The 18434-nt window shown below is 39.8% G+C and overlaps 1 protein-coding gene across 1 annotated transcript; it reads left to right on the top strand.

Annotated features, from left to right (window-relative positions):
• The first annotated feature begins 1796 nt into the window (after positions 1-1796).
• Positions 1797-7867, top strand: ppme1 (protein phosphatase methylesterase 1). Its single transcript, XM_034551010.1, has 14 exons — positions 1797-2095; positions 3214-3307; positions 3573-3665; positions 3830-3887; positions 4940-4991; positions 5383-5537; positions 5735-5825; positions 6111-6176; positions 6273-6399; positions 6486-6615; positions 6792-6836; positions 6970-7034; positions 7200-7267; positions 7458-7867. The coding sequence occupies exons 1-14, from the start codon at positions 2010-2012 to the stop codon at positions 7459-7461; spliced, it is 1134 nt and encodes a 377-aa protein (XP_034406901.1). The 5' UTR covers positions 1797-2009; the 3' UTR covers positions 7462-7867.
• Positions 7868-18434: the final 10567 nt, after the last annotated feature.

Here is an 18434-nt window from a genome sequence, read left to right on the forward strand (position 1 = left end):
ATTCAGCCTAACAATCAGGATAGGCAACAGGGCCTGATACACATCTGTCAGAGTAGTATGTTTATATCATTAAGCTTTCAAGAAATAAATAGTATAATACACAGAAACAAAATTAGATTTGCATCATTATAAACATGTTGATGTAATCCAAATCAAGCAAAATAAAAAAATGTAATAAAAAACATCTCACCCAAAGTTCAAAAAGAACAAAAGGGTGGCATCACACCCTCATTCTGTCCAACTGATAACAACCATGGCCGAAGTGAAAGCCGAAGGGCTTTCAAGCACCTGTCCATGAAATGTTTTTACCATCAGAGAACACACATCTGAATGCCATCTGAATGTGGTCCACGAGGAACGGTATGGGCCTCATGCTCCACATACACATGCACTCTTTGGCCTTTGGCCTTAACTGAGCTGAATAATCAATACATTTTCTTCACAAGTTGCTATTTTTTTCCAATGAGCATCTTGGTAGCAACAATGGAAACTTTAGTTCACATCGGAGGCTTATTTAAATGAGCGAGGATTTTGTTAGAGCTTGAATTATATTTTCAAAAACATTTCAACAACACAATCACTGCAGTATTTAATAGCATGAAAGAAGAATATCCCAAAAAGCTTTTGACTGACACCCAGCTGAGAGGGCGTAACCTCAAAGTCGTGACCTTTGGCCTGCTTTGTGTCGGTGCCGATCAATGGAGAGGATTATCACCTCAGTCCTCCTAATAATCGATGAAGGCCTCTTTGTCCCAATGTTGAATTAGCTTATCCACCTTCACCTCTTTGTGTCTCTTGCAATCAAATTAGCAAGTCTGTGACTGTAGACGATCAGCTGTCTCAACACACTCTTTATGTAACTGAATTAACAAGTCACTCAAGTGTCTCCCATTGAATAACAGTGATACATTACAGGACTTAACATTCATAAATATGCAGTTATGTGTGATCATAACCATGGCATGCCACACTGTTTCTTTTACCATTATTATTATTACTATTTTAGATATTCCTCAAGAAGTGTGAAGACACTCCTCCTTAATTTGTTTTGTCTTCTGTCAAGCCGCTTCTGAGGTTTCTCTGTTGGTTTAGGGTACAATACCATAAAGTTGATGGACTTGTGTGAGACACAATTTTCAAAAACAAAATTAGTGCCGGGCCAATATATCCTGACTTTTGCTCCTTATATGGGCCTGTTTCTAAAAACTAAATGTGCCATGATGCAACTCAATGGTGTCATTAGTTAAATCCTCCCTGCCTGGTAAACACTCACACTCATCTTTCAAAATCTATTATTTATGTTCAACCCCGATGACATCCGTTGGACATCACCAGTTATTTTTTCAGACTTGACAAAGCTTCTCCAGAGCTACACAACACATTGTACAGCGAGTGTCCCTTTGTATCAATTGGCTCAGTTATTTGGGCAAAGAGTGTACTGATGCCCCGTGTGTTCAATATTAGGCTAATGCGAGATACAGGATATCACATTATCCTAACATGTGCTCTTGTTTGTGTGTAATAATTTGTAAATGTAAATGTACTTATGTCGTTTTTATTTCTTTAAATGTTCTCAGTTTGGGCATGTACAGTTTGGGCATGTGCAGAAAATAAAAACTGTTATTTGGTCAAAAAAATGATGAAACACGATGCATTTGTTTCTATTATACAATATTTCCCAATCTTCAATACAGTCCCGTAAAGCACTGATGCGGTGTAGCGGGTTCGTAGTCAATAGGTGGCAGTAATGCTTTACACGTCCCGTGCTAAACTACTAAGAAAAGAAATCGTAGAAGAAGAGTCCGACCAAAATAATCCCAGCAGCAGAAGAAGAAAAGGAGCGCTAACCGTTAGCCTGTCAGAGAAACTTTAGCTTAGCTTTAGCTGACATCTCTCCAATGTCCGGCTAGCGTCGGTGGAGGTTTCAGGAACACAACTCATATGCTGCGGAAGAGGGCGAAGGTCGCATTAAACAGTTTCTCACGGAGACCGAGCCCGCTTTCGACGACATGGAGAAACAGTTGCATTTAAACCTGTTACCCTCCAGACCTCCGATGGCTGGGGGCTTCCAGTCCAGCTCCAAAATGAAAATGGGGTGAGTTATCTGGTGACTTAACGGCATGCTGTCAGCTCTGCTGCCTGTCTGTCGTCGTTGTGTTTACTGTACACCATCACAGCAGGAGCTCTCTGTTCCGTTGGACTCGTTACAGCTTTTTAAAGGACGGCGTTAGCTAACGTTAGCTAGCTAACGCTGCTACTGACACCAGAGATTTGACCAACACATGCAGAAAACGTTTCTGATTTAAAACGAGATATATATATATATATATATATATATATATATATATATATATATATATATATATATATATATATATCTTTGGTGTAGGTTAATCTCAGTTCAATCAGGCAGTTCCCATTGAGCTGAACTAACATTAGCTTAGCGTTAGATACGTCAGGGTAAGAGTGATCATTTGAGCCTCGGTCTGAAGACATTCATCTTAAACGGTGACGAAGTCTCCAAAGATAAGTAAGTCTCCAAAGATAAGTTAAGTTACATGTGGTTGTGAATGGGTCCAGCTGCAGGGTTTGGGCCACCTCCAGTTTCCGTTCCACCTCCTTTTGTAAGGGCTTGTTTATGACTTTATAACAATACCTTTACAATAGTTGTTGTATGAACATGGTTTTGCTTTTGTTAGAAATGTACCCATATCTTACACACCTTGACAGTGATCTGAATGAAACCGTATCCAAGCTCTCCTGAGCGTGTGCAACAAACTGAAACTACACCAACCCTAAACCGCAAAACCCTAAAACATGAACCTTTTTAAAAAGTCCTCTGTCTCTGTTTTCCAGTCAAATAAATAGCCAGCAGACAGAGCAATATACAAACTCAGTTATATGTGTGGATGCTTTAAGTCTGAGGTGAAGATGTAATAAGTAAATAAATAAATAAATGAAGCAGTGAATTGTGGTGTTCTTCATTCATCGCTTGTATTTGCATTTAAATAACCTGGTCTCATCATAATCTTGTATCTATATGGGCCATTATTTCTCTTCAATGTTGCAGCATTTGACAGCAAAAAAAAAAAGTGTCTGAGTGCCAGCTTGTGCTTTTCAAAGATGCACATTTAAAGATGTATTGCACTGTGTGTTTTAATACTCCTGCAAAATGGGATTGGTTTACATTACTTTTCTTTTTTCTCCATACAGACCTGGACGAAAGAGAGATTTCTCCCCCCTGTCCTGGAGTCAGTACTTTGAAACCATGGAAGATGTTGAGGTGGAAAATGAAAATGGCAAAGATATATCCTTAACTGCTCCTTGTGTTTGTCAAAAAACAGTAAGCATACATTATTGAAACTTTGGTGCGGCAGTTACCCAGAGCATTAAAAAAAAAAAACTGGATCAATTCAGATTTAGCTACTTCTTTATGCCAGTGTGCCATCTAACTTCAACTTAGTATAGAAGGTAAGCAGTTTATACAATCAATGTGTATTCTCTTTTCAGCAGCATCTACTTATTGTGTAACTTGCACAGCTCTGGTATCGATTTCCTTGACCACCTTGAACATTTTCAGAGTTTACTGCAGCGGTGCCCATGGTCCTGTGCTGCTGCTTCTTCATGGAGGAGGACACTCTGCACTCTCCTGGGCAGTGTTCACTGTGAGCACGATAACTATTACAGGATCTCTGTAACCTCTTAACTTTTATATAAATCACATGTTTAAAACCAAAATTTGATGGAATAGTAATGGAGCTGTTCTTTTATTTCAGCATGTTTGCTGTATGCTATTAGATTTCAATGGTTCCCTTATGTGTTTTGGCAGGCTGTCATATTTAGCAGGATCAACTGCAGGGTGGTGGCTATGGACCTTCGAGCTCATGGTAAATATGTGTAGATAAGATTAGTAAGGAGACATCTTATTTCTGGTTTAGGAAATTAAGATCTTGATGGAGATTTGTCTGTTTGAAGTAGTATTATCAAACCCTTTTGAATAATGTGTTGCAACAGTATATGCACATATAGACGTCCTATGAGTCATGTGTCCTTCACTGGTAAAATGGACTGCAGTGTCACATTTGATGGCTGTTGATTTAAATAAAATAGGTTGATCACTGCATTCTGATACTTTCAGCTCATCATTTGCATGCTGTAATAATATTACCATTAATTTAGTTTGTTAAGAAGATTAAAATTGTGTTTAGTATTACAATGACATAGAGTGATGAAATAAAGCAGCGGCCGCTTAATCTTGTCTACAGACAGCAAAATAACTCCAGAGCTACTTCAGCAGTCGTCTCCAGAACCACAAAGTTAAGAAGTGAACGTGTTTTGCAAAGTAGCTTGATCACATCCCTGCCCACCTGTGATTAGACCCTTCCCCTACATAAGTTTGCAGTTAATTCTTTGACTACGTTGGAACCCATCGGATATCGGTCTGACGTCAGATAAGCCTCGGGGGGGAAACAGGCTGTATTCCTGGGGTTCCGATGTAGCCAGAGATTATCCCGGCCAAGACTTCCTTGTCCTGCTCATTGTTTACAGTCAGATTATCAACTTGAGATGTAAGACTGGATCTGAGAGACAACATGTTCGACCGGGTTGTTTCCCAAGTAGCCAGTTTACAAGCTAATTGTGAACCAATAAAAAGCAAAATTATCGTCTGACGATAGACGGTGGGTTGTGAGATTGTATTTAGGCCAATTCATTCTGCCTATTTTGCGCTCCCCATGGACTGTTTACCTTTTATATAACTAAAACCTGCCCGAACGTGATTAGTCAAAAGTACAGACTACAAACAAAAACCAGGACGCTTCTCATAATAAAGTCTTGACCCGTAGCAGGAGAATATGGAAACTCTTTATATAAATTATTTGCATATTCATGTCCTTCGGTGGAACAAATACTGAAATTTGAATTCTCTCATTACCTGCAGGCGACACCAAAGTGAAAAATCCTGATGATCTCTCTGCGGACACGATGGCCAAGTAAGTTGTTGTGTGCGCAGTTGAATCACACACTCTAAAAAGCTTTGCCTTGAATCACAGAAAATAATGGGAAGCCAGAGGGGGCGGCAATCATCTGCAGTTTGGGACAGTCGGGAGTATCAAGTCAGCTCTGATTTCTACAGCTCCCCACCTAAAGGCAGAGAATGTGCTCTCATCAGTTCTGGATGGAGAAAGTGATTTGAGAGTTTGTTGGGTTCTAGTGGTGGTTTACATTTGGATTAATGACGTGTTGATAAATGTGCTTTTAAAATAGAAATAAAATAATTCATTGTTAAATACACTGAGGTTTTAGACCGTACTCTCAGAAATGATGCGTAATAGAAACGTAACGCCATTAACATGTTATCCTTGCTTTTTTTTATTCCAAAAGGGACATTGGCAAAGTGGTGGAGGTGCTCTATGGAGAGAACCCACCCCCGATCATGGTTATTGGACACAGCATGGGTGGGGCCATTGCAGTTCACACCGCCGCTGCCAATCTTATACCATCCCTGCTTGGCCTCTGTGTCATTGACGTTGTAGAAGGTAAGTCCTCGAATAGAGTGCAATAGATCGATATTTTGCAATTCATGACTTAGTTGACCAAATAATGTGTTGATTTTACTACTTTAAATGATCTATTATTTATTTATACAATAAATGTTCATAATGAAATCATATGAAAAGAGCTCAGTATAGTATTACTGGGTGTATTAATGACATGTTTTGTCAATTCCACTCAGGTACTGCAATGGATGCTTTGAACAGTATGCAGAATTTCCTCAGAAGTCGCCCAAAGACATTTAAATCTCTGGAGAATGCCATTGAGTGGAGGTAATCATGACGCAGTTAGTGATACTGCTGCATCTTGGATGGATGATTGGACCAAATTATACTTATCTGTAATTTGGTTAATGTCAACAAACGGTGTCATCGTTTTTTTACCAAAAAACAATAGAAGCCTTGTTGAAAGCATTTCACTGTTCGACAACCGTCGACTTGGAGAGGACGTCTTTTAATTGCCTCCATTCTTGGAATTTAGATTTTCAAGTTTGCATGGCATCTAGCTCGTTTCATTTTAATGTTAATAGATAAATGTCCTTACCTTTTGCTTTCTAGTGTGAAGAGTGGCCAGATCCGAAACATGGAGTCGGCACGAGTATCAATGGGAGGCCAGGTGAAGAAGTATGTCTACTGTCTTTCATCTGTAGGCTGAGTCCTGCATGGTTTTACAAGTTCTATGTACTTAAATGTTCATTTGGCCTCTTCTGATATTCACAGATGTGAGCAATCACCCAGCCGTAGTCCAGCTGTGTCTAACAGCATTGCAGGTATAATAGAAGAGGAAGAGGATGAAGAGGTGGAGGAAGAGTCCAACAAGAAAAGGATGAAGGAGGACGACCAAGAGGTTTTGTCTCTTTTAACTATGTGTCTTTCTGTAACATGCATGTGAGAGGTTGGAACGTACCTAAAGGGTTGATTCCTTCCATACAGATAAAAAAGGAAAGTATCTTCACCTGGCGAGTAGAGCTGTCAAAGACAGAAAAATACTGGGATGGCTGGTTCAGAGGCCTGTCTGCTCTCTTTCTCACCTGCCCCGTGCCAAAACTGCTTCTGCTCGCAGGTGAGATCTTTCACAGTTTCTCCCTAAATTATTAGCTGGTACAAAAGTGTTTGTTTGGCAGTTTAAATGGAATTTCATGGCAGCCGCACTAGTTTGGATGACTATAAATGATTCTTCTTCCAAGCAATTCTGCCATTCACTGCACAATTTCACCCCTGACTTGATCCATTGTACAGGGGTGGACAGGCTTGACAAAGACCTTACTATTGGACAGATGCAAGGTAAGAAGCGCACATCAAGATTTTCTGCTGACTTGCAATTTATTCTCCTTTCTCCATTTTTTTTTTTTATTGTTGTCATCCAGTAGAATAGACAGACCTCACATTTATCCACAATCTTACTGTTTGTCCACAGGGAAGTTTCAGATGCAGGTCCTCCCTCAGTGTGGTCATGCTGTCCATGAGGACGCGCCTGAAAAAGTAAGGGCTGTTTCCCCAAACACGTTTTCTGAATGTTTGTTTGTTGATATGTGCACACTTTGATAGATTCTTGTTTTTAGTGTCACTTCTTGATTCAGTTTACACGTTTTTTTTGTGTATGTTCAGCTGTCCATGTTTGATCCATATTCTGTCATCTGTTGCTAGGTAGCAGATGCTCTAGCAACATTTATGGTCCGGCACAAATTCACTGACTTTAAGGAAGGATACCTGTGGTAAGTAAACTTCTACCATACTGATTAAATGTAACATAATGATAACGATTTTAAATACGTTTTAATGTAGAATCTTAAGATACAAATATAGTGAAAATGTAATTGTTGTTTGAACAGTCAGATTGTGTATTTATTATATTATATAATTCATATTATTTGGTGTAATCATGTTGTAACACTCTCTCCACAGCTAATTTCCAGTTTTCAGTCTATATTTAGCCGGCGACCATAGAGGAAATATTTCAAGATTCATCCACATTCTTGTACAATTTTAAAGTGAATTAAGGAAAATACAGCAAGCATCATTATTATTATTATTATTATTATTATTATTTTATTTTTTTGCTTTCGTAATGTAGATAATTTGCTTTTAAGCTTTGCCTTATTTCTATTTCGAAACACTGGGATTTGATTTTTCCTTTACCATATTATTTTTTTAAAGTAATGCGCTCCTTGTTTAATGTTTTATTTTGAGTGATTGCTTAATATGTGTTTGTAATGTTTAAATTAAAATAATGATTTAAGATCGATGCCGCTAAAATGTCACCAATGCTTGTATATTTGGTAAATGTAATAAAAGGATATTGTGATCATTTTAAACATGGTAGTTCATTTTAAAATGACATCCAGCAAGATCAATTAATTGTTTAGTTTAAGTGACCAACATATAGTGAACTAAATTATGAGTTTATTCTAGTTTTCCATCATCTCCCTACACTCTTGCGTATGCTGTAATTCACATGTGCACCCAAATATTATAACACACATTTAAACTCCCAAATCCAACTCTACATTAGAAATGTTTTAATGTGTTGAAAGATGAAGCCGTTTCCACTCACTGCTGTTTAGGAGGCAGCATGTTTTTTTTAAGTACTACTTGACAAGGTAAAAACTACTTGTGTCCAATCCACATTTGAATTCCTCTTCATTGAACCGTTTCCACGTGACCCGACTGACTGCTTTTTGACTTTGGCCAAGAGGTCGCAAACAGTTTGACAGATTAAGGAACGCCTCTTGCGCTACACTATAATCTAAAATATAATGTGTCAGTGTTAAAGTTGAAGATTCAAATTGTAGTAGTAATGTTGCCCTTTTTTAATAATAAATTAGAACATTATTTTATGAATATGCTTTTTAAGCTGAAGGAATGTGTAAATGAAAATGTAATAACCATTAGTGTTGTAAGAATGATGCTGCACACCTGAGTACCCTTATTGTAAGTTAATTATCTAAATAACATGTTTTATATTGATTTTTTTTCAAGACTTTAACCAACATTAGAAACCTGCAGTTTGTATAAAGGATTTCCTTTTGCACTCTAAATAAGACTTGTTCTCCTGCATTTGGTTAACAAAATGCCACAATGCAGCTGAAAGAAAAGTGGAAAACAAGGTTTTTAAAGTGTTCTAAACTTTAATAAGAAGGTGACATGTTTTTCTTCATTGTGCCTGATTCACTCCAGGGACTGAAAGGTTTTAATTGTCCCTCCAGGGATCAACACCCACCAATGTATTGAAATTATGTGCAACATAAATATTTGAATTATTAATGACTGTCCTCCAAAGACTTGCAGTCACTGAGATCATTATGAGTTATGAGTCTGTAAACAAAGCTGGCATGTTGTTCTCAACAGAAGTTTTTTGGTAGCATGATTTGGGGCCTCTCGAATAATCTGTACTCTGTAAACATTTTCAGCAAGTTCTTAAAAGTATGTATGGGGATAAAGTTAAAGCAGAAGAGTGCATAATCTACTAGTGGCCAGACAAGATACATTACATTACATGTCATTTAGCTGACTCTTTTATCCAAAGCGACTTACAATAAGTGCATTCAACCAAGAGTACAAACTCAGAACAACAAGAATCAAGAAAGAAATTTCTTCAATAAAGTTAAACTACAAAGTGCTACTAAAGTACTACTACGGCGGTACCTTCCCTATTCAAGGTATAGTCGAAAAATGTGTTTTTAGTTTGCGACGGAAGATGTAGAGACTTTCTGCTGTCCTGATGTCAATGGGGAGCTCGTTCCACCAATGAGGAGCCAGCACAGCAAACAGTCGTGACTTTGTTGAGTGTTTAGCTCGAAGTGACGGAGCTACAAGCCGAGCGAAGTGAACGGGCTGGGGTGTACGGTTTGACCATGTCCTGGATGTAGACCGGACCCGATCTGTTCGCAGCACGGTATGCAAGTACCAATGTTTTGAAGCGGATGCGGGCGGCCACCGGTAACCAGTGAAGGTCGCGGAGAAGTGCAGAAGTCGAGCAGCTGCATTCTGGATGAGCTGTAGAGGTCAAATGACATTAGCAGGTAGACCTGCCAGGAGGGAGTTGCAATAGTCTAGCCGTGAGATGACCAGAGCCTGGACCAGAACCTGTGCCGTCTTCTGAGTGAGAAGAGGTTGTATTCTCCTGATGTTGTACAGCATGTACCTACAGGAGCGTGTTGTTGCGGTAATGTTGGCAGTCAGGGAGAGTTAACTGTCGAGTGTCAAACCGAGGTTCCTGGCAGTCGAAGTCGGGGCCAACACTGAGTTGTTGAAGGTAATAGTCAGGTTGTGGGTGGGAGGGCTGGAAGGAAAAGAAGTTCAGTCTTCCATCCATCCATCCATCCATTATCACCCGCTTATCCGGGGTCGGGTCGCGGTGGCAGCAGGTTCAGCAGGCCGACCCAGACTTCCCTCTCACCCGCAACACTTTCCAGCTCATTCTGGGGGATCCCGATGCGTTCCAAGGCCAGCCGGGAGATATAATCCCTCCAGCGTGTCCTCGGTCTTCCCCGGGGCCTCCTACCAGTTGGACGTGCCCGGAAAACCTCTAATGGGAGGCGTCCAGGAGGCATCCTGACTAGATGCCCGAACAAGTTCAGTCTTGTCAGGGTTAATTTTCAGGTGGTGTGCGGACATCCACTGAGAGATGTGTCAGACAGCCTTGAATCCAGACTGGTGAGGTTCAAGAAGGTTGTTGCTGTGGAGATAGGAGGAGACTTGGTTAAAGATAGCTCGCTCTAGAGTTTTGGAAAAGAAGGGGAGGAGAGAGACAGGTCTGTAGTTGTTGACTTCAGACGGGTTGAGAGTGGGTTTCTTCAGGAGAGGGTTGACTCCGCCTCCTTCAGAGAGTTAGGGAAACAGTCGGTTGAGAGGGAGGTGTTAATAAGATGGGTGAGAAAGGGAAGAAGGTCAGGAGCAATAGACTGGAGAATGTGAGACGGGATGGGGTCAAGGGGGCAGGTGGTTGGGCGGGCAGAGGTTACCAAGGTAAGAACTTGATTGGGAGACAGGGGGATAAAAGAGGAAAGCGAGGGGGAAGAAGATGAAGTTAATGGAGGTGTAGTTATGGAAGATGGATTAGTAAATGAGGAGCGTATGTTTTTTGGGGTTAGAAAAAGAGGATTCGATTCTGGATTGGTAGAACAAGCTTTTGGCTGCAGAGATAGACGCAGAGAAGGAGGAGAGAAGAGATTGATAGGCGAGCAGGTCGTCGGCGTGTTTGAATTTTCGCCATTTCCTTTCCGATGCTCGCATTGTGGCTCTCTCGGCTCGCACCAGTTCGGACAGCCACGGAGCCGGAGAGGACTTGCGGACCTTTCGAGTCATAAGAGGACAGAGAGAATCAAGAGAGGAAGACAGAGTAGAGAGGAGAGTGTCAGTGGCAGAGTCAGGATGCATGAGTGAGAAGGAGTCAGTTGAAGGGAGGGCTGACAGAACAGAGGAGGCCAGAGAGGAGGGTGAGAGGGTGGGAGAGAGTAAGAGATGAAGAAGTGGTCAGAGACATGAAGTGGAGTTACAGTGAGGTCAGATGTAGAGCAGTTTGTGGTGAAAATATAGTCAAGGTGGTTGCCAGCTTTGTGAGTAGGAGGGGAAGGACTGAGAGAGAGAGCAAAGGAAGACAGTAAGAGTAGCAGGTCCAATGACTTCTCTGTCTGGATGTTAAAGTCACTCAGAAGGATGAGCGGGGGGCAATTTTCTGGGAAGTTTGATAGGAGGATGTCTAATTCTTCTAAGAAGTCTCCCAAGGAACCAGGTGGGCGTTAGAGAACAACAATGGTTAGATGAACCGGATGAGTAACCGTCACTGCGTGAAACTCAAAAGACAGTGGGGTAAATAATGGAAGCGGGTAGAGAGAAAAACCCCATTTGGGTGAGATGAGTAGACCTGTGCCACCACCCCGACCAGAGGGTCTGGGTGTGTGGCTGAAGGAGAAGGCAGAGGAGAGAGCAGCAGGGGTTGAGGTGTTGTCTGGTGTGATCCAAGTCTCAGTGAGAGCCAGGAAGTCCAGCGATTGCTTGATAGCGAAGCCAGAGATGAAGTCCGCCTTGCGGTTGGCTGACTGGCAGTTCCAGAGGCCCCCTGTGACGAGGTGCTGGGTCTGTGTGGAGTGGGTGGGATAAATAAGAGAGTAGGGATGTTGGTGCATGTGTGAGCGAGTCCGCGGCCTATAGTATCTACGAGTAGATGTGCACACAGGTATGGAAAGAAAATACATTATCACAGGGAAATGTTTCTACTCAGCCGCCCTCAGCCACCACCGAAAGACTCCAACGAAAGACTCCTAGGTCTTTATCCTCCGAGTCTTCATACGAGGAGTCTTCCCTGACGCTTCAAGCCCCAACCTGGTTTTACACCAGAGTTGGTGATGATTAGCTACAGCTGTGTCGACCCCGCCCTCAGGTCGTTGAAGGAATTGCCCACTTATCAATACTGGTATGAGTCAGCACAATGGCAGGAGGATCCTCAAGGTAGAATAGAGTTTAGTCCCTAGTAGTTTTGGATTACAGAACAAATACTTAAATCCTAGCTGGTTTTGCCTTTTTCAGTCACTTGTGTAAAAAGCAAGAAATCACAATACAGACTATCATTCTAGTATACCTAAATACAGCAGATACAATAGTAATATAGCAGAGAAACCTCTTTAAAGAATGTACTCAGCCAAGATCAGGAAGATTCAGGAAGTCCAGAAGTCAGAAGACTCACAGTTCAGATGCACAATGTCAATAATCAAATTCTGTATTTTCTTCCTGTATACTAGTAACTACATTTGTCACGTTGCAGCATTGTGTATTTACGAGGCCACGTAATCACTGTTGAAACTAGTTGCTGGGTCTAAAAAAAATCATTTTTCTTGCAACAAATGACAACAATCTGCAATAAAGAAATGTCACAATCGAACTGAACTCCAATGTGTCAATCGCACAACTCTAGCCTCATAAACATGGGGGAGCTGTCCACTTTGCTGTGGTACTGAAATACACACATGACAAGGAATTGATGAGAGGTGCTAGTCCTATAACAGACCAGTATTATCAAATGTGTTGTAATTAAAGAAGACCTGGGAAGAGTGAGCACTTTGGGACAACACGCAATTAAATGTGACACAAACCTAATCATTTTAGTGATACCCTGAATTCATCTGGCAACACCATATATAGTGTTTAGACCTAAATACATTTTGGTTTAGGTCTTAGGCTACAGGCCAACTGAATTTGACATCAAAACATTTTCATCATATAATAAAAAAATTTTGCAGGCTGATTTTTCAGTATGAAAGGTGCTTTATTGCTTGTCATGCAATTTCAAACTGGTGGCCATATGCAATCTATAGATAATTTTATAGAAATCGTCGTAAGTCGCTTTGGATAAAAGCGTCAGCTAAATGACATGTAATGTAATGTAAAAATGGTGAGTGAAAATTGAAGTAAAGAGGATGTGTGTTTCATCGTGTTTCTAGTCCTTGTATTATGTTTGTACATACATTTTTCAATATCCCAATCTCACATCACTTTGTTATTTGGTTTGTTTGGTTTGACTTTGTGTTATTTATGTGACTCATTTAGTGTTCACTGTTAAAGTATACACAATTCAGACTGATTTAAATGCCAAATAATATTTTAAATGTATTTCTTTTTAGTTAATGCAGTAGCTCTGCATGTAGTCAACCCCTGGTTGAATATCTATGGATTTTGCTGAACTGCACTTTTTCACTCCTTCAAAAAAAAGCAGAGCTTTGATTGGTTAAACTGACACAGTTGATGATGTCATGACTGAGATTACTTATAAAAGCGACATGATGTCGTGGAGGTCGATTCATTCTTCAGATGTGTTCCACAGACGTTCAATGTCCAAAGTCCAAATCAGTAATATGTGAGTAGTGTGTCTCGATCTGTTTGTCAACTTCATCGGGTTGTATGCATTTCTGAAATGTTTTTATTTATTGGGAGGCTGTCTATATTTTTACTGACTGAAATTGTGGTTTTGGTTTCAAGCCAACATGCTTATTTAAGATATAATTTGTCACAATCAACCTGACCAGGATTTAAGATTCGGCTCTGTGAGATGTGATGATGTGCCGTGCCTTTACAGACGCTGCATGAAGCCGCCGCGGTCATGAATAACACAACAGAAGTTCAGGTCATGCGCTTTCAGACGCCACTCAAAGTTCTGCTGTCTATGCTGCCGTGTTTTCTCTTTCTGTACGTAAACACCGTCATGCTGTTCGCCTTGCTGAGCAAGCCTCTCCTCCTGGAGTCGCCCCGCTATATTCTGTTTGGTCATTTGCTCATCACCGAGTCTCTGCAGCTCTTTGGGATCATGTTGCTGTACATCTTCGCCGTGACCATGATCAGAATGATCAGCTTTGTTTGTCTTGTTATCACAATGCTCGCACGCATCACTGTTAAAATATCACCCCTCAACCTCGCTGTGATGTCATTGGAGAGGTATGTTGCCGTTTGTTTTCCACTTAGGCATGTCAATATTTTCACCACCAGGATGACGAGAGTGGCCATTGCTGTTATGTGGACGGTTGCTTCTTTAGACTCGCTCACGCTGCTCTTCCTATTTATCCGTCTGGAGAATACAGGCTTCACTGTGCTGAGGAGCTGCCACAAACACATGTTCCAGCTGCAAATGTATTCAACTATAAACAAGGACTTCACCATTGCTTATTTTGTATTAGTGTGCCTGGTTGCCATCTACACATACATTGCTGTCATGATTACTGTGAAATCCGCCTCTTCCACTGTCCGTAACTCCAGTAAGCCCCATAAGACGATGCTCTTGCATCTGATTCAGTTATGCCTGTGTCTCACCTCCACTCTCTTTAATATAATAAACCCCATCAGCATGTGGAACATAAATCCAGCTTTGGCCATTCACATTCAGTACTTTCTCTTTTTAACTCTTATCATTTTCCCGAAGTGTTTGAGCCCACTCATATATGGCCTCAGAGATCGTGCCTTCAGACATGTCTTCGTATACTATTTCACTTTTGGCCTCAAAACATTTCCCAAGTCTTGATTTCAAATACAGTAATTGTGTTGTGGTTTTTTGCAAATTATATTTGTAGTAAGCAAGTTTGTGTCTTTGTGTGATTGACAAAGTGTATGATAAATTGTATCTTGTCAGATTATTGTGGGTAAAACCCGTCTCTCTAAACTGATGTAAGAACTTTAAGTAGACATACTGCAATATATAGCAATTCATTTCTCAAAGAGCTGTAAAGTCTAAAATCATGTCTATGAATCGTATGTATTTTTGTGGTTGAATTTACTGATTACAAAGAAACGAAGTGCAGCAGATTCAGTCCCCTTCCATGACTTACATGTACATTGTATGCTTATATATAAATACATTTATCTAAATAACTTACAGAAATGATGACCAAATCATCTAAAGAGACAAACGTTTATGATTTCTTTAAGAATTGACTGCCACACAATCTTTTTTCCAGACACCATGAGGCTGTTATTATGAAATAAAGACACAGAATATATATATATATGTATACCATATACAACATGAAATGTATAATCCATGTACAGTAGGATTGCTTTTTTGTATCAGTGATAGCACTATGGAAAAAAATATAACAAAATGTGTGTCTCATAACTTTCTTTAAAGGTTGTGTCGTTGACATCTTACAAGCAGAACTTTGTAGTAAAAAGCTCAGAAATCTATCATTCAAATCAATAATTGGTTGATGTTTATTAATCATTCATTTGAAGGTGAATATTCAAAAAATAAATGCTGAAAACTCCATGAAAAGCAGACCTATTGTCATTTAATCATGCATTAATCATCTATGAACGGAATTCTATGAAAAACATTGTAAAGTTAGTTGTCATCAAACACAGAAGGACACACTTCCATAGTACTATCTATCTCTTTTATATTTATTATTTTTGATTTATGAAAAGACCAAATGCTTTTTCTATGAACATCTTTGAAAGAGTTTGGATAAGTATTTTCAAATGAAAATATCAATGGAATACAACACATTATGTGTATGTGACCGGTAAAATGAATAGAATGTAAATGAATGTCAGCCAAATCGAACAAGAACTTGTCAATGACAATAAATGAAATGACAAGAACAAGGTAGACTTTCTCAAATCTGATTGGTGTAAAAGTGACGTGAAGGGAGGTATACAATTTAGACTTGTTTCAGACTAGAAATGTTGAATTTGTTGTGTAAAGAATTGTATTCTTGAGCAATAAACGGCTCCCCGCTCTCTCCATCTTCATTTGCCACAACAATTACATACATTTTGGATGGAACAATATTCACATGTTTCATATTGTGCAAAACATTGACACCAGATATGTTCCTTGAAATCTTAAAAGCATGACATGAAGTCTGAACGTGCACGTAAGAGTTCATTCATCCAACCAGCAGATGTCACTTTTGGCTTGTAAATAGTTCAACAGCCAACTGGGGCTGTAACTGCAGCCTTTTACTATAATCTTAAATATGTAAGCATATGGCGCCTGAGCACTGTGAAAAATAGGGATGTTCAGTGGGCCAACTTGTGATATTATTGCTGAAATTCCTGTCCCCTCCTCTTTCTCACAGTCCAGATGGATGCTTGTGTAGGAGAAAGGATAGAGACAGAAAGCCGAGAGAGACCAATTTATGTGGGCAAACAGGGAGGGAGGTGCAGACCCATAGAATAAAAGAAGCCTCTGGGCGGGAGGTGGACTAATTTAACCGATCTTTACTCCGCCACAATCCTGAAGCCCCCTCAATACCTCTCTCGCCTTCGTGAAAGAGCACTTGAAGGGTTGAAAAACATTCCAGAGAGAGAAAGTACCTGGTGACGGAGAGCAGCTTTAGTTTGGAGCAAGAGCAGAAGAGAAAGGTTGTTAACAAAATCACAAAATTCTTCATATCTTGAACCGAGAAAGTGGCTTTGGTTTCACAAAGGCTAGTTTAATTAACACAGCCCTAAGTTTTTACTTTTAGTCACACACAGGTCACTCTAACCACTTGTGGTGTTTCCACGCTGTGCTCACATGGGAGTGCATCCAGAAAAGACAATTATGTGTGAGCCAACTACAAAAAGAAAAAGGGAAGGTACAGAAAGAGTATCGCTCTCTTTGCTAAATAAGTGAGATGTGATCTAAAGGAAAAGCCCAAAGAATATTTTGACAACCATTTTCAGCAATGTTTAATGTGTAGTTTGGGGCTAGCTACATGTGTAAAAAATGTTCTCCAAACTGCTGACACTGACAAAACCGTTTTTTTTAAGAGTGTGTGGAAACTTTGCACAGTGGATCGAGATCAATTACAAAGAATCCATAAACAACATCATGCAAACCAGTGCAGTAGCCTGCAAAATATAATATAGTTAAAGAAGTATTGATTGTGTCAAGAATGTGGTGTTTTCTTGAGAGTGTATCAGAGAAGAACTCAATGAAGTCACTTTCCTTTGTTCTGCTCTGTTCCTCATGCTATAAATGAAGGTGATTGACTTGTACACCTCAATATAATGCATCCCTGCACAATAACCCCATAGCCCAAGACATTGTTAAATGAATGCAATGGATTGCAGAAGTGTTCCTGTTGTTTTGCCCATTGGCCCTAAATCCATGACTTAGAACCCTCATGGTTACAAAGAATTTGACTGTGTTTGTTGGTTTGGCGAGATCTAGCAATTTTAGAGGGAAATCGAAATTCAATTTAAAAAACAAGCTGCTGGTGAAAGAAAAAGGAAATATGAAACAAAGAGCAAATAAAGGTGTGGGTTGTCATCAGCTCAATCATGTCAAATGGAAAAGTCTGCAGCTACTAAAGGAGGGGTTGTGGAAACGTCAGTGGGAAACTTTATAATGAACAAATTGCAATATGTCTGTGATTTTAGAAGAAACTCCTAAATTGAATTAGACAGTCTGTTAGTCTGCACTCCTCTCTCTCTCTCTCTCTCTCTCTCTCTCATCATATTCTTCGCCACAGCAACATATAGCTTTCATGTTGATGCATTGCACGCAAGGCAAAATATTCTGACAGAATTTAAGAACAATGGGAATATTCAATGCACTCATTCCACCCACTTCGAGATAGATTTTTAAAAAAAGAAAAAGACATGCTCGCGTGCACACTCGCGCACACATACTTTGCACTATAGAGTTGCAGATGAATGGGATGGTGGGAGAGTAATTGTATCCCTCGTGGCTCTTCACAAGACAGCACTGAGAATCAAATTAATGCACTGACCTGGTTAGCTTTCTGTCAGCAGAAGGGGAGCTTTACACATTATCATCCCCCACAGGGGATCCCCACTCAGATGAATGGTTATTGGTATGATTGGGAATTGAGTTATCAACAAATTCGGCATCAATAATCTTCAGATAGGTACTATTGTATTTAAATGTCTTAACAATTCCTTAACTATTTCCTTTCACGGTTTCTTTTTTAACGATAAAGTTTCAGATCCACGGTTTTCATACTCTGTTGGTCCTTATGGTCAGTTACAGCTTTTCTTCTGTAGTCTTTTGCAAAAGATCTTAAACAACTTTTCTTGAAAGGGTACATGATACAGCGTGTGAAAGCAGTGCAGTATTGTAATGCTTGTTTTTATTTAGTTTTATTCCTTGGTATTTGAATCTCTTGTAGCGTATTTCTAGTTTGGAAAGTGTATACTTTTCTTTCTTTTACATATAAAAGAAATAGGTAAATCTGTTTGTAAACTGGTGGCAATGCATATATAGCTTTATTTAATCTAAATGTTTGATGGGTTCCTTTTACAAACTCTCAGTGTTTTTTTGCATTACACCTGTGCATCTTCTTATGATAATGTATTTTTAGCAACACTGAATGGGACGCAGCTAAAATCAAGACATCTTTTCGAAAGATCACTCAGTTGATAAGGGCCTATTTTATCTAATTATGGTGT

The sequence above is a fragment of the Cyclopterus lumpus genome, chromosome 14, assembly GCF_009769545.1.
Source record: "Cyclopterus lumpus isolate fCycLum1 chromosome 14, fCycLum1.pri, whole genome shotgun sequence".
Classification (NCBI taxonomy): domain Eukaryota; kingdom Metazoa; phylum Chordata; class Actinopteri; order Perciformes; family Cyclopteridae; genus Cyclopterus; species Cyclopterus lumpus.